Source organism: Gopherus evgoodei, chromosome 5 (genome assembly GCF_007399415.2).
Source record: "Gopherus evgoodei ecotype Sinaloan lineage chromosome 5, rGopEvg1_v1.p, whole genome shotgun sequence".
Lineage (NCBI taxonomy): Eukaryota > Metazoa > Chordata > Testudines > Testudinidae > Gopherus > Gopherus evgoodei.
The window spans coordinates 2879676-2892306 of record NC_044326.1 but is presented as its reverse complement, the minus strand read 5'-3'; the positions used below and the strand labels follow the sequence as shown (position 1 = coordinate 2892306).

The 12631-nt window shown below is 50.3% G+C and overlaps 1 protein-coding gene across 3 annotated transcripts in view; it reads right to left on the bottom strand.

Moving 5' to 3' along the window:
• DYSF (dysferlin) overlaps window positions 1-9971 on the bottom strand; it is a 315864-nt gene extending 305893 nt beyond the window's left edge. For all 3 annotated transcript variants that reach the window (XM_030563895.1, XM_030563898.1, XM_030563902.1), the window contains exon 1: window positions 9821-9971. In XM_030563895.1, the coding sequence (XP_030419755.1) occupies window positions 9821-9908 (88 nt within the window). In that variant the 5' untranslated portion in view covers window positions 9909-9971. The remainder of the gene's footprint in view (window positions 1-9820) is intronic.
• Window positions 9972-12631: the final 2660 nt, after the last annotated feature.

Sequence of the window (12631 nt, the reverse complement as noted above, 5' to 3'; positions counted from 1 at the left end):
CTATTTACATTAAAAAATCTGATTTTTTTTACTTTAAAAATGTTTTGATGTTTCTCCACCCTGGGGTGAATGAGGGTCTTACCCAAAGCTGTTTGCCCTCCGCAGAGTCTATGGTAAGTTCAATGGGCCTTGGCTCCAGTCCTCAGAGATTCCTAGACTCCAAAGCCAGAAGGGAGCACTGGGTCCATCCAGACTGCTCTCCTGCATAGCTCAAGCCAGAGACGTGCCCCCAGATCATTCCTAGAGCAGAGCTTTTAGAACAAGATCAAGTCTTGGTTTAAAAATTGTTAGCGATGGAGAATCCACCACAAGACTTGATAAATAGTTCCAATGATTAATTACTGTCACTGTTAAAAATGGCCACCTCCAGCCGGAATTTGTCTACCTTCCACTTCCAGCCATTGCATTGTGTTATACATTGGTCTTCTAGATTGAAAGCCGATTACTAAATATTTGTTCCTATATTAATATTCACAGCCTGTGATCAAGTCTCCCATGTACCTTCTTTTTGTTAAGCTACATAGATGGAGCTCCTTGAGTCTATCACTGTAGGGCAGGTTTTCTAAGCCTTTAATCATTCTCGTGGCTCTTCTCTGAACCCTCTGCAATTTATCAGCAACCTTCCTGAACTGTGGGCACCAGAATTGGACACAGGATTCCAGCAGCAGTTTCACCAGTGACAAATACAGAGTTAAAACAGCCTCTCAGCTCCTATTCGAGAGTCCCTGGTTTACATGTCCCAGGAGCACATTACCTCTCCTGGCCAGAGGGTCCTAAGAAAAGGAGTGATTTTTATTTCAGCTGTTGGAAACAATCAGGGTTTTGTTTGTTTGTTTTTATTTAACAAACTCAAATGCTCAGTAAACATTTGTAAGAAATTAGGTTTCTGTTAAAATTCAAACACTTTTCCCCACACACACACTGAATGCGCTCACAGTTCACGTCTCCAAGAGATCATCCAGCAAAACCAAGGAAGAGAAGATGGGAGTTTCCCAATACTATTAAGATAAAAAATAAAACAAGCTGCAACGCTACCCTTCCAGATCTGCTTCCATCCATATCAGTAAAACAGAGAGAAAAGGAACAAGGGATTGGAGGCACAAATCTATTTTCATTTTCTTTGCAAGTCACTTTTAATACGGGAAAGAAACAGAGAAGCAAAGAAAAAGAAATTAGAAACAACAGCAGGTAATGAAATTATTCTTTAAATTATTAAAAGTGTCTTGAAGGTTTCCTTTTAAATCTATCACACAACACAGAGCACAGCTTTGATGGACCACACAATGTGGCACTGAACCCAGCACTGGAGAATGCAATCGACTCACCTCTTACTTAACCACAGACAAATTAAATCAAGAGGAAGTCTACGTAAGTACTAAATATAATCATAAAATGAGCAATATTTTTCTAAGTAAGCTATAGACCTCAGGCTTTTGCTATCGTGGAGCATGAGGGTTTGAAATATTGCAAGGTATTTCTTTCTAATCTTCTGGGTAGATCTGGTAGATTTCTCATCAACACTTTTTTCGGCTTTTCTGTGCTATGGAAATCTTCATTCACTGGCTATTATTTGAAGACTGCACAGTCTGTTTGTGGGTTAGTTTTTTTCTTTCTAGGTTTTGCTTGTTTGCAAAGGAGTGAAGCCGAACAGATCAGGACACAAACAACATTTTGTGATGTGCTGAAATAGCAACTATTTTCTGGAAAGAGCAATTATTAATACCGCCCCAGTAATTTACATGCAAGGAGCTCTCTGAGCCACAAAGGTTCATTTTTAACAAATCTTGGAAAACTGGGGAAATTCCAAAGGATTGGCAGGCAGTTAGTGTAGGTCCAACAAAGGGAACTATAGACCAGTTACCCTGTCATCGATCCCAGGTAAAATAATAGAACGGCTAATTCAGAATTCTATCAACAAAGAATGAGAGGCTAGGACTGTAATTAATGCCGGTCAGCACAGTATCGAGGAAGGTGGGTCTTGCTGAACAAACCTGTTGGGTTTTTTTATAATAATGACAGGTCTGGTTGATAGCAACTGCGCCGATCGAGTATACTCGGGTTTCGCCAAGACATTTGACTTAGTACCATAGATTCATTGATTCCAAGGCCAAAACGGAACCACTGTTATTATCTAGTCTGACTCCCTGCACAGCACGGGCCACAGGACTCCCCTGAATTAATTCCTGCTTGAGCTAGGGAAGATCTTATAGCAAAATATCCAGTCTTGATTTAAAAATTGCCTATGATGAAGGATCCCCCATAGCCCTTGGTAAGTCGTTCCAGTGGTTAATTACCCACATTGCTAACGATGTGCACCCTTCTTGCCAGTCTCAGTTTGTCTAGCTCCAACTTCAAGCCTCGTCACTCTGATTGAAATGTTTGCATGGTATGGAATTAACAGGAAACACGCCGGATGGATTAACAACCAGCTCACTGATGGATTACAGAATGTAGCTATTCATGGGGAAAGATCAAAGAGGGGAGCTGTTTCCAGAGGGGTCCCCAAGAACTGGTTTTTGGTCCAATGCTATTGGATTTTTTTTATCAACAACCCATGTCTGTCTACCACATGAGCCGGGAACTGAAGCAGGGCACAGGACCTCATGCTGGCTTTCTACCTGGGCTGAAATCTCCCCGTGGTGCTTGGGCGAAGGAGGCCCCAGCTTTCAGAGAGCTGCCATTAGCTATACTGAATCCTCTTTACCTCCTAGTTCAGCCAGCCTGGTGCACCCCCCTCCTTACATCTCTCCCCACAAGTTCCCTTCCCCATTCATCCTCCTCTAGTCACCCAGAGCAGAGGAAGGTGATGAGACACCCTTTGAACTGCAGCGTTGTGTAATTTTCCAGCAGGTGGTAACTGAGAAACATTGTTTATACAACATGCACTTTTTCCATTAAGAATGTGCTGCAGGCTGGCTGGATACCCCCAGGTATGGCAGGTGGCTGGATACCCCCAGGTGCTGCAGGCTGGCTGGACACCCCCAGGTATGGCAGGTGGCTGGACACCCCCAGGTGCTGCAGGCTGACTCGACATCCCCAGGTGCTGCAGGCTGGCTGGACACCCCCAGGTGTGGCAGGAAGCATTGTCTAGTGGCTCGGGAGGAGAATGGGAGTCAGGATTTTGGCTATTGCCATTCCCTTGCTGTGTGATTTTGGGCAAATTGTTCCCCCTCTCTGGGCCTCAGTTTCCCTATCTGATCATACCGATCCACTCCACAGGCTTTATGAGTGAAGGTTAAATCATTAGTAGGGCCCTACCAAATTTACGGTCCATTTTGCTCAATTTTACAGCCGGAGGGTTTTTTAATTGATCAATTTCACTTTTTCAGCTCAAACACCTGAAATTTCACAGTGTTGTAACCATGGGGGTCTCAACCCAAAAAGGACCCAGAGGTGGGTCTGAGCTCCTCCCCCCTCCGAGAGCGGCTGTGTAGGGGAAGGATAAGTCCTGTCCCTTGCCAGCCTGGCTGGGACTCCCAGCTAGCTGTCTACTAGCTCCCAGCAGCCTAGGGAGATCAGATTTCCTGGGGAAGGGCTTATTTCACAGTCCATGACACGTTTTTCACGGCCGGGCAGTGAAATTGGTAGGGCCCTGATCATTAGTGTTTACACGAGAGCCATGTAACTCACACTAATATATTGTGGTTCTCTGTCCCCCTCTAGAGGATACACCACATATAGCAGTTCTGAGTCTCCAGTGTCTGCACTTAACAGATCTGGTCCGTCAGCTCAAACTATAGCGGCTTGTAACATCTACACCTAAGTGCCTCAGGTTTGGTCCCCCCAGGCATCAGATACTTGAGAAAAGTAAAATTATTAATTTTCCTCATTATTAGTGTTGCAAGGTCCTTTGGTAAAAGGTAAATCAGCATTTGTAGTACTTGATGCCAAGTGCTATTCCCTACCCAAGAGTCAGCTGTACTAGGGGGCATATAACCAGGAAATCCCCTGCAGTTTCTGCCAAGACCACAAGTATGAAAGTCCATTTTCCTGCAGCAGAGAGGTCATTAGCCAAAGAACCGTGCAGGTCAGAGCCTGGCACAGAGCCACGGAATAGAGCCGCTCAACAATTTTCTGTGGATTCTTTGGGTTTTGATGGAAAATGGAGGGTTTTTTACTAAATGGACATTTTCAAAGTCAATTTTTGTCTAACTTGTTCAGGCTTGGGGGGGGTGGTTAAATTGTTTATTTATTTTACTAATCAAACTTGAGGGAATTTAAACATTTTCCATTTTTTGACACACACAAACATTTTCACTGTTTATTTTTTATTTTAAATCCTTGTCACTAATGTTTTTCATGGCTGAAACCCCTGGTCCCTGACCAGCCCCACAATGCAACCTTCTCAGGCCCTGTGGCAGCAGCAAGAGAGGCTGGGCTCACTCCAGGGGTAGGGTGACTCCACCCTCTTCCCAGTGCATTCTGCACCTGGCTGGAAAACCTCCGGATGCTGCTGGTTATTTGTAGCCTATCCCGGCACCTGAGCTCAGCGTTGGCAGGCGCAGGCCAGAGGGGAATAAAAAGAGAGGGAGAGAAACTCAGACCGCGAGAGGCAGCGCGCACAAGCAGAGTGTTCCTGGAGGCCGCAATCTCCAGCCTGATTTTTGGAAGCAATGCCCATGCACCTCTGAAACGGGCAGCTGCAAGTGCTCAGCACCTCTGAAGTCAGACTGTTTGTGTGCAAGAGACACACTTTGCAACAACACCAGGAAGAGCAGAGCGGGGCAGGATCTGTTAGCTCCCCCGGTCCCTATCCTGGTCAGAGCAGAATTGTCCCCTATTATGTGTTTGCTGCACTTGGGTTTCAAGCGTCTCAGGTGAGGAGTTCCCATCTGCTCCCCCTCGAGGCACGACTCCACACCCCCCTGGCCGGAAGGCACTGCTGATATTCACTCTAAATTCACCCCTTCTTAATTCCATGCCATTACTGCTCCAGTGGCTTCGAGTGAGAATATCCCTTCTCTCCTTGGTATTTGCCCCTGTCTGAGAAATAGACGCTGGTCTCACATTGCCACCCCCTTTGGCGTGGCTCAGCCAGTCCTTACAGATTCAGCTTTTCCGGGTTTGCCTCATCCCGACCCTCAGCCTCCTGGGATATTTTTATAGCTCAGCTGCGGGGGGATGATCTGGTGGTTAGTGCATTAGCCTGGTACTTTAAACACTGGCATTTGATTCCCTGTACTGCTATAGGTGGCCTGGGGGACCTGGTGCCAGTCGGTTGGTCTCTCTGTGACTCAGTTTTTCTAGGTGTACAATGGGGAGGGTAGCCTTTCCCTACTTCACAGGAGCAAGGGGTGAGAATAAATACACGAACGCCTGCTGAGATACCCCAGTAATGGGCCGGGTCAGCCAGACAGCTCTGAACTCCCTTTGCTCGATCTGGATTTGTCTAAAGCCCTGATTCCAGGCATGGTTGTTGCACAGCCCAAGATGGCACCGGCCCCTTCTTCTGCTGACTCATTTCATTGCAAACTCTTGGCCAGTCTGCCACCCCATTGCAGCCCCAGGTCTACGTCAGTGTCACTGCTTATCAGATTCCCCCTGAGCCTCTCCTGTGGGGCCTGCTCCCCTGCCCGGGGACTGGCTGCACTTTTCCAGCTTGAATCTCCTGGTTGTTTTCTGCTGGAGTCCCTGGTCTCTGCAGGCCCCTTGGGTTTATTTCTCTGTCCTCGGCCGCACCTTCTCCCAGTGCAGCCTCATCTGCACATTTTATCCAAGTGACATTACTCCCTTTTCCAGATCCTCAATGAAGCTGGTCCCTAAGGCCACACCTAACCTCCGTCGCTGCCCTGCACTAGGCATCTTCCTCCAACTCCGGACAACACTGGCTGCCTGGCCCTCTGCTCACCGCCAGTTCTCAAAGCCACAGGCTGGGGCTCAGACCGAGACCCTGCCTCTCTTAGAGGCTTTGCATGGGTAGAACGGCAGCTGTGCAGTTAGGCCAATACGGAAAGCAGGTTTTCCACTGTGCAGTTTGCTCCAGTCAATGGCTGGATGAAGCCACGTTGGTATGCACCTCACGTTACATCAGTGCATCAGGCCACACGAGGGTCCTGAATCGCCGTTTCTCTAAAGCAGCCAGGGCTGAAGGCACTTTGCAGTCAGTTTCTCATGTCGGAGTTCAGGAGGCAAATGGAGTGGGTCAGAACATTGCGGTGGGTGTCTGAATGGGTGAAGAAAAACTCTGCCGTGACTCATGCAAAGCAGAGACGTGCACCCGGGTCTCCAACCACCCCAGCCAGTCCTCTAACCACTAGACCACCACATCCTGAATCAAACCCCTCTGCCTTCCTGTGAAATGGGGCCGTTTCAACGCAGGTCAGTTGCCACAAAAACATTCAAAAGATTTTGTGTTTGCCCCAGTGTAGAATGACACTGCCCCTGAAATCCGCTGGACTCGCCACAGCCATACATCCTACACCCAGGCCCCTTTTGCACCCCTCTGGCAAAGCCAGGGGCCCTTCCTAATGTGGGCGTCGGTGTCACTTCGCCCCACCTCCAGCCCTTTTGTATGAGGAGAGCCGTGCAAAGGGGCCTTAGTGGAAACAAGCAACCTTTAGCTGAAAGTGCAGCCTTGTGCCAGCAGCCACGAAGCACGGCCACTAACGGGGAGTCACAGGTTCCAACAGCAGGAGACCCAGCATTTTTCGGTCCCAGGCAGAGCGCTCTGCAGGGTGGAGCAGGTGTCAGTTCACGACACCGATCTCTGCAGGAGACACCTGCAGCCCCTGGCAAGAAGAGCTTCCTGAACATTAACTGGGGTGGGACGCTGTTAGTAAAACAAAGCTCATCTCCAAGTATCTGGATCCTTCCCTCCCTTCCTGCGACCACAAACCTGCAGGCCATTGGGAAGTCAGCCTGCAAGGGCACAGCAGACATGCATTCCAGGTCTGTACAATATTGTACATTCCATGATGCGGTTCAACCCAAAGGATCCCAAGTGATTTGCAAGCAAACTGCGCTACACCTCATATCCCCTGGATCACTTCTCCCATCACTGCTCAGATGTCCAGCCGCTGCTTAGCTGTAAGCTTTGGTCTGCCACTGAAGTGCAACTGTCTCTGGGGTGGAACACACGCCATTACTATGCATCAGAAAGTGAAGAAAAGTCCTAATGATGTTGCAGGGGGAAATTTGGGTACCAAAATATAGTTATCCAAAGTGTGTTGTGGTCAGGAAATCAAGACTTATGCTGCTACTCTTATGTAAGGTGCCATAGGATCTGTAATGATCACAAGTGGCCAGGATCTCTGCTTTGTGTCTCCTCTGAGGAACTTAAAATGGCCCCACTCGTGTAGGATGTGAACACCTCAGACCTTTAACTCCCAAGATCCCTAAGAGGTAGGGCAGTGCTAGAGCTCCCATTGCAGAGAGAGACTCAGGTCAAACAGCCAGTCTGGAGCAGAACCAGGACCCGAACCCAGGCCGGCACTAACCACTGCCACATCCTCCCTCCCTCCCTCTGAGATAACCGTGGCCCTTACAGCTAGGGTGACCAGATGTCCCGATTTTATAGGGACAGTCCCGAATTTTTGGGTCTTTTTCTTCTATAGGCTCCTATTACTCCCCACCCCCGTCCCGATTTTTCACAGTTGCTGTCTGGTCATCCTACCTACAGCCTCATCTACAGCCTTCCCTGCAGCGCCCTCCCTCCTAGCGCTGCGCTCAGCACTGACTTGGAGGAGAGAGCACCCCCCGCTGAGCACCCACGCTGCTCTCTGCCGCACATCTGTGTCCCTTCGAGCGCTCCCAACCCTGCACCGGCCTGGGTTGTCCCTTCCCTGCTCAGCGGCAAGCTCTGAGAGGCTCCGTCCCAGGCTGGGGCGGCTGCAGGACACAGAAAGGGCTTTGGGAGGGTTTTGCGAGCTGGGAGCTCAGCCCTGGAGCCCCACTAACGATTGCTGAGTCCTGAGGCGAGCAGGAGAGCAGGGAAAAATGTGTCCCAGAGACCCGCGAGCCACTCGGGCCCCTCCTGTTCTAGGAGAAGTAAAATAGATGTCCTGACTGAGGCTCATTTCTCTTTGCAGGCAGACCGCTCCAAACACCACAACTGGGCCGTGGTTCGAGGCTGGGCTGCACAGCAGGCCTGTGTCACTCAGTGCTCAGAGAGAGAAACAACACAGCAGGACGGAGTCCAGCACAGGCTCTGCCAGGCAAATGAAACAGACGGAGCTTCCTGAGTGCAGGGGAAGAGCAAGTCCCGTCCCTCCCCAGCAGCGCGAGGGAGATCAGACCCATTTCCACCTCCTGCACCCTCCTGCAGCTGCCAGAATCTCTGGGGGTGCTGCCTTCAGAGCCCAGCTCTCCACACCCATAGCACCCTCCCTCCAAGGGGCTCAAAGCACTTTGCAAATGTTAGCCTGGTCTCCCCAACCCCGTGTGGGAAATCTCTCCCAATTCACAGAAGGGAAACTGAGGCATACAGACAGTGGAATGACCTGCCTGTGGTCACAAAGTGAGTCACTTGCAGAGCTGAAAGATAAAAGCCAGGTCCCCATCTCTCATGCTTTAACCACTCGGCCATGCCTTCTATCGAATCGCTCGCTCGCTTTCCCTCCCTTTGCAATCCTGCCAGGAAATCTCCCATGCGTGCTTTGCTGTAGTGAGTCAAACTAACTAGAGTGAAATTCACCCCCATGCTTGGGGCCCTGTCCCCACTTAAGACCCTGGTGGAACCTATCTGGTTGCAGGATCTGTGTGCAAAGTCAGTTTCCCCCTTCAGAATCGAGTGGATCAATTCGCAGGAGCAGAGACTTTTCACTGAGCCAAGGTGGGCAGTGCAGCCGCAGAGAGGGGGTTATAAATAGCATGAAATGATCTGGAGGCTTTACCAGCAGCTGTTTTCTTGCATTGTCATAGACTCGGTTCTCACGGAGAAGCTGTGACTGTGGGGCTATGCGAAGGCCTGACGACAAGGCTCAGGAACACAGTGGGAATAGGTGGGCTGAGGCGCAGGGCAAGTTGAATGCAACATGGGAAGACCCAGAATGATTTTAGACATGTAGGCCCCCTCAGTGCACCCAAGGGTTAAAAAAAGAGAGCTGCAGTAACTTGATCTGGAAACCACAGGCTGTCTCTGCAGTCTGGAAAAATCCCCAGGATAGACCATTAGCTCAAAGCCCAGGATTTTCACTCCCTGTTAGGGCATGATCCCACGAGGTGCTCAGTTCTCACTGAAGCCAACAGAAGCACTCAGCACCTCACAGGATGGGCCCTTGAAGCTTAGAGACACAATATGCTACAGCTAGAGAACAGAGTGAACCCCCATCTAAGCCACAGGCCTCCGGGAGAACCTCCATCCGTCAATCAACTCCAATATGTATCCTTCACAGGACACAACCTTAATTCTTCCATGCCCAGAAACCTGCCTCCAGGTTCTGCTCTCAGACACACCCATGCCTCTGCTAACCTCCATGGATTTACTCCACCCCACAGTTCTGCTCCCCTCTCTGCCCCAGAATGAGCCTCCCTGGGCAATTCAGACTGCTTTTCTGTGCCTCTATTTCCCATCTGTAAAACAGGGCAATGGCACCAGAGGGGTTTGGGTGCCTTCATTCATCAGTATTTACAGAGGACCTGGGTGGGCGGGGACCAAGAATGACCAGAAAGAAGAGGCGACATTATTCTTCTGTCCAACAGTACAACTTTCCCCTTTGGTTTTCAGTGCTTGTTTCCTCCCAAGGGAAGCGGGAGGGGAGAGGTTCTGTGTTATTCCCCACCTGGCAGTGCCAGCTGCAGGCTGCAGAGTGCTCCTCCCTGCTTTGCCCACTCAATCCCTTCCATGGCACCTTTCTCCCTCCTGCAAACCCAGCGCTCTTACCTTCAAACACCACAGAACAGTAAGAGTCACTGATGTCTGTATCCAGTGTCTGGACATTTTCAGCATGGAGAATGAAAACCCTGAGCATTCCTTCGGCCTGGGATGGGCTTGCCTGCTTCCCTCCCGGATGGCTTATGTCCCTGCAGCCAGCCCTGTCTCCTTTCTGCTCCCAGCTGGCACATTTATACTTGTCAGACAGACAGTGAAGCAGCTCTTAAAGGGGAAGGGACCCATTTGAATTCAGAGTGCATAAAAAAAGACCCTCCTGGACAGAGGAGATGCTAATCAGTAACTGTTGTTTGGGGCAGGGAGTGTGTCTGCCTTGGGGCGCTTATTGGGGTTCCCAATTTTGGTTGGACACATTCCTGGAGGTTTCAGTCTATGGTATAATCTTTAATTAAAGCAGCAGCTCTCAACCTTTCCAGTTGACTGTCCCCCCTTTCAGGAGTCTGATTTGTCTTGTGTACCCCAAGTTTCACCTCAACTAAAAACGACTTGCTTACAAAATCAGACATCAAAATACAAGTGTCACAGCCTGAAAAATTGCCAACTTTCTCATTATTACCATAAATTATAAAATAAACCAGTTGGAATGTACATATTGGACTTACATGTCAGTGTATCATATAGAGAACAGTATAAACAAGTCATTATATGAAATTTTAGTTTGCCCTGACTTTTCTGGTGCTTTTGAGGTAGCCTGTTGTAAAACTAGGCAAATCTCTAGATGAGTTGATGTCCCCCCTGGAAGAGCTCCGCATATCCCCAGGGGTACAGGTACCCCTGGCTGAGAATCACTGAATTAAAGGTTAATCTTTAATTCCTGGAGGCTCCAGGACAATCTTGGGGAGTTGGCAGCCCTAGTGTTTATATTGCATTTAGCACCTGGGGCCTCTGGAAGTTATTGCAACGCGTGAGGTATCTGGAAGTTATTGCAATACAGCTAATCACTAATAGGAATATTCCCAACAGATCCATTGTCAGACATTTGGGGACACGTGTTTTGAACGATGCAATCTGCTGGTGATCCGATGGCACATGGTCCCAGCCTGCTCCCTGACTCACAGCAATTCCCTAACACTGCTCTGAACTCCTCCGGTGCTGGCTGGCTGAGGAACCCCAATGCTTTTTAACGTCCAAGAGAGTCTGACACCGCACACAATGTAGGTGAGGTGCTTGCTACAGTCTCCACTTTGCAGCTAGTGAAACCGAGGCACAGAGCAGTGAAGGGATGTGCCCAAAGTGACCATGGTAGCAGAGCCAGGAACAGAAGCCAGCTCCCCTGCCTCCGACTGTTCTGCTTTCTTCACAAGGTCACCCAGCTTGTTCAGGGGGGCTCTGTCTCCACGTTCAACTGCCCAGTAGAAGGGTGTTTTTGGAGAAAACCTCCCTGGATAGGAAACTCTTTTCCTCTGCTCCCCCACAGCCCAAATTTTCTGCCAGTGGGACCAATCTTGGGCCCCCTCCTGTCTTCAGAGCGGAGGACACTCAGCACCTGGCAAGACCGGGCCCATTCAAATCACATTCCTCTAGACAAGCATTTGATAATGCATCACTGATGGAGAGGCTTCTCTCCTAGCTTAGGTACCTATATGGCCTGTGATGCCACAGCACCTGAGTGCATCAGTCTTGAATAGATTTATTCTCCCAACACTTCTGCCAGATAGGGCTGGGCTATAATCTCCGCTGTACAGATGGGAAACTGAGGCACAGAGAGACCAAATGACTAGGCCAGCAGTTCAGTGGCAAAGCCAAGGATTGAACCCAAGAGCCTTGGGTCCCAAGCCAGTGCTCTGTCCGCTAGCTTCCCTCCCCGTCCCTGGGACCATCTCCCATGGGCACCATACCTGCATGTGATGTTTGCGCATGGGCAGTGGGGTGAATGAGCGGTTAGGGGATGCTAGCCCCCGGCTCCTCCCCTTCTGCCTGAGGCCCCACCCGTCCCGATCCACCCCCGCTGGAGCCCAGTGTACCCCCCCTTGCCGCCACCAGCCCCCTCACGTACCCCCTGCCCTGGAGTGCTGGGCGAGTGGCTTGATCCCAGGGCCCCACCCCAGTGTGCCAGGTGGGTGTTGTGGCTGGAGTGCCCCTCACCCCAGCGCTGGGCGGCACGGTCCCAGTGCCCCCAACTCCAGCCCCAGAGTGCCAGGCGGGCAGTGCAACATGCCTCAGCCCCAGCTTGCCTGTCCCAGCCACACTGCTCTAGCAGAGCAGGAAGGGAACTGGAAGCAGGCAGGAGAGGCCCTGGGCAGAGCATAGCCAGGGCCACACCAGACTGTTTGGGGAGGCACAGCCTCCCCCGGCCTGTGATACCCACCACCCATGCACGTGCGTTAGCATTTGGCACTTGGTGATGGGTGCATAAAAGCAAAATACCCCTGATACCCAGCGCATGCATAAGCCCTGAACTACACAGCTACAACTGGAGCCCGAGGGCAGCGCCAGTCCCCTAGCACCCAGCCTGGGGGGAAAGTGATGCTCAGTTCCCGACCCAGCAGCCAGTTTAGAGCAAGGCTACTCTGCCTTTCCATTCCACTTCCTGGGTCAGAGATAGAATAGATTTTAAGGCCAAAAGGGAATCATAGAATATCAGGGTTGGAAGGGACCTCAGGAGGTATCTAGTCCAACCCCCTGCTCAAAGCAGGACCAATTCCCAACTGAATCATCCCAGCCAGGGCTTTGTCAAGCCGGGCCTTAAAAACCTCTAAGGAAGGAGATTCCACCACCACCCTAGGTAACCCATTCCAGTGCTTCACCACCCTCCTAGTGAAAACGTTTTTTGTAATATCCAACCTAGACCTCCCCCACTGC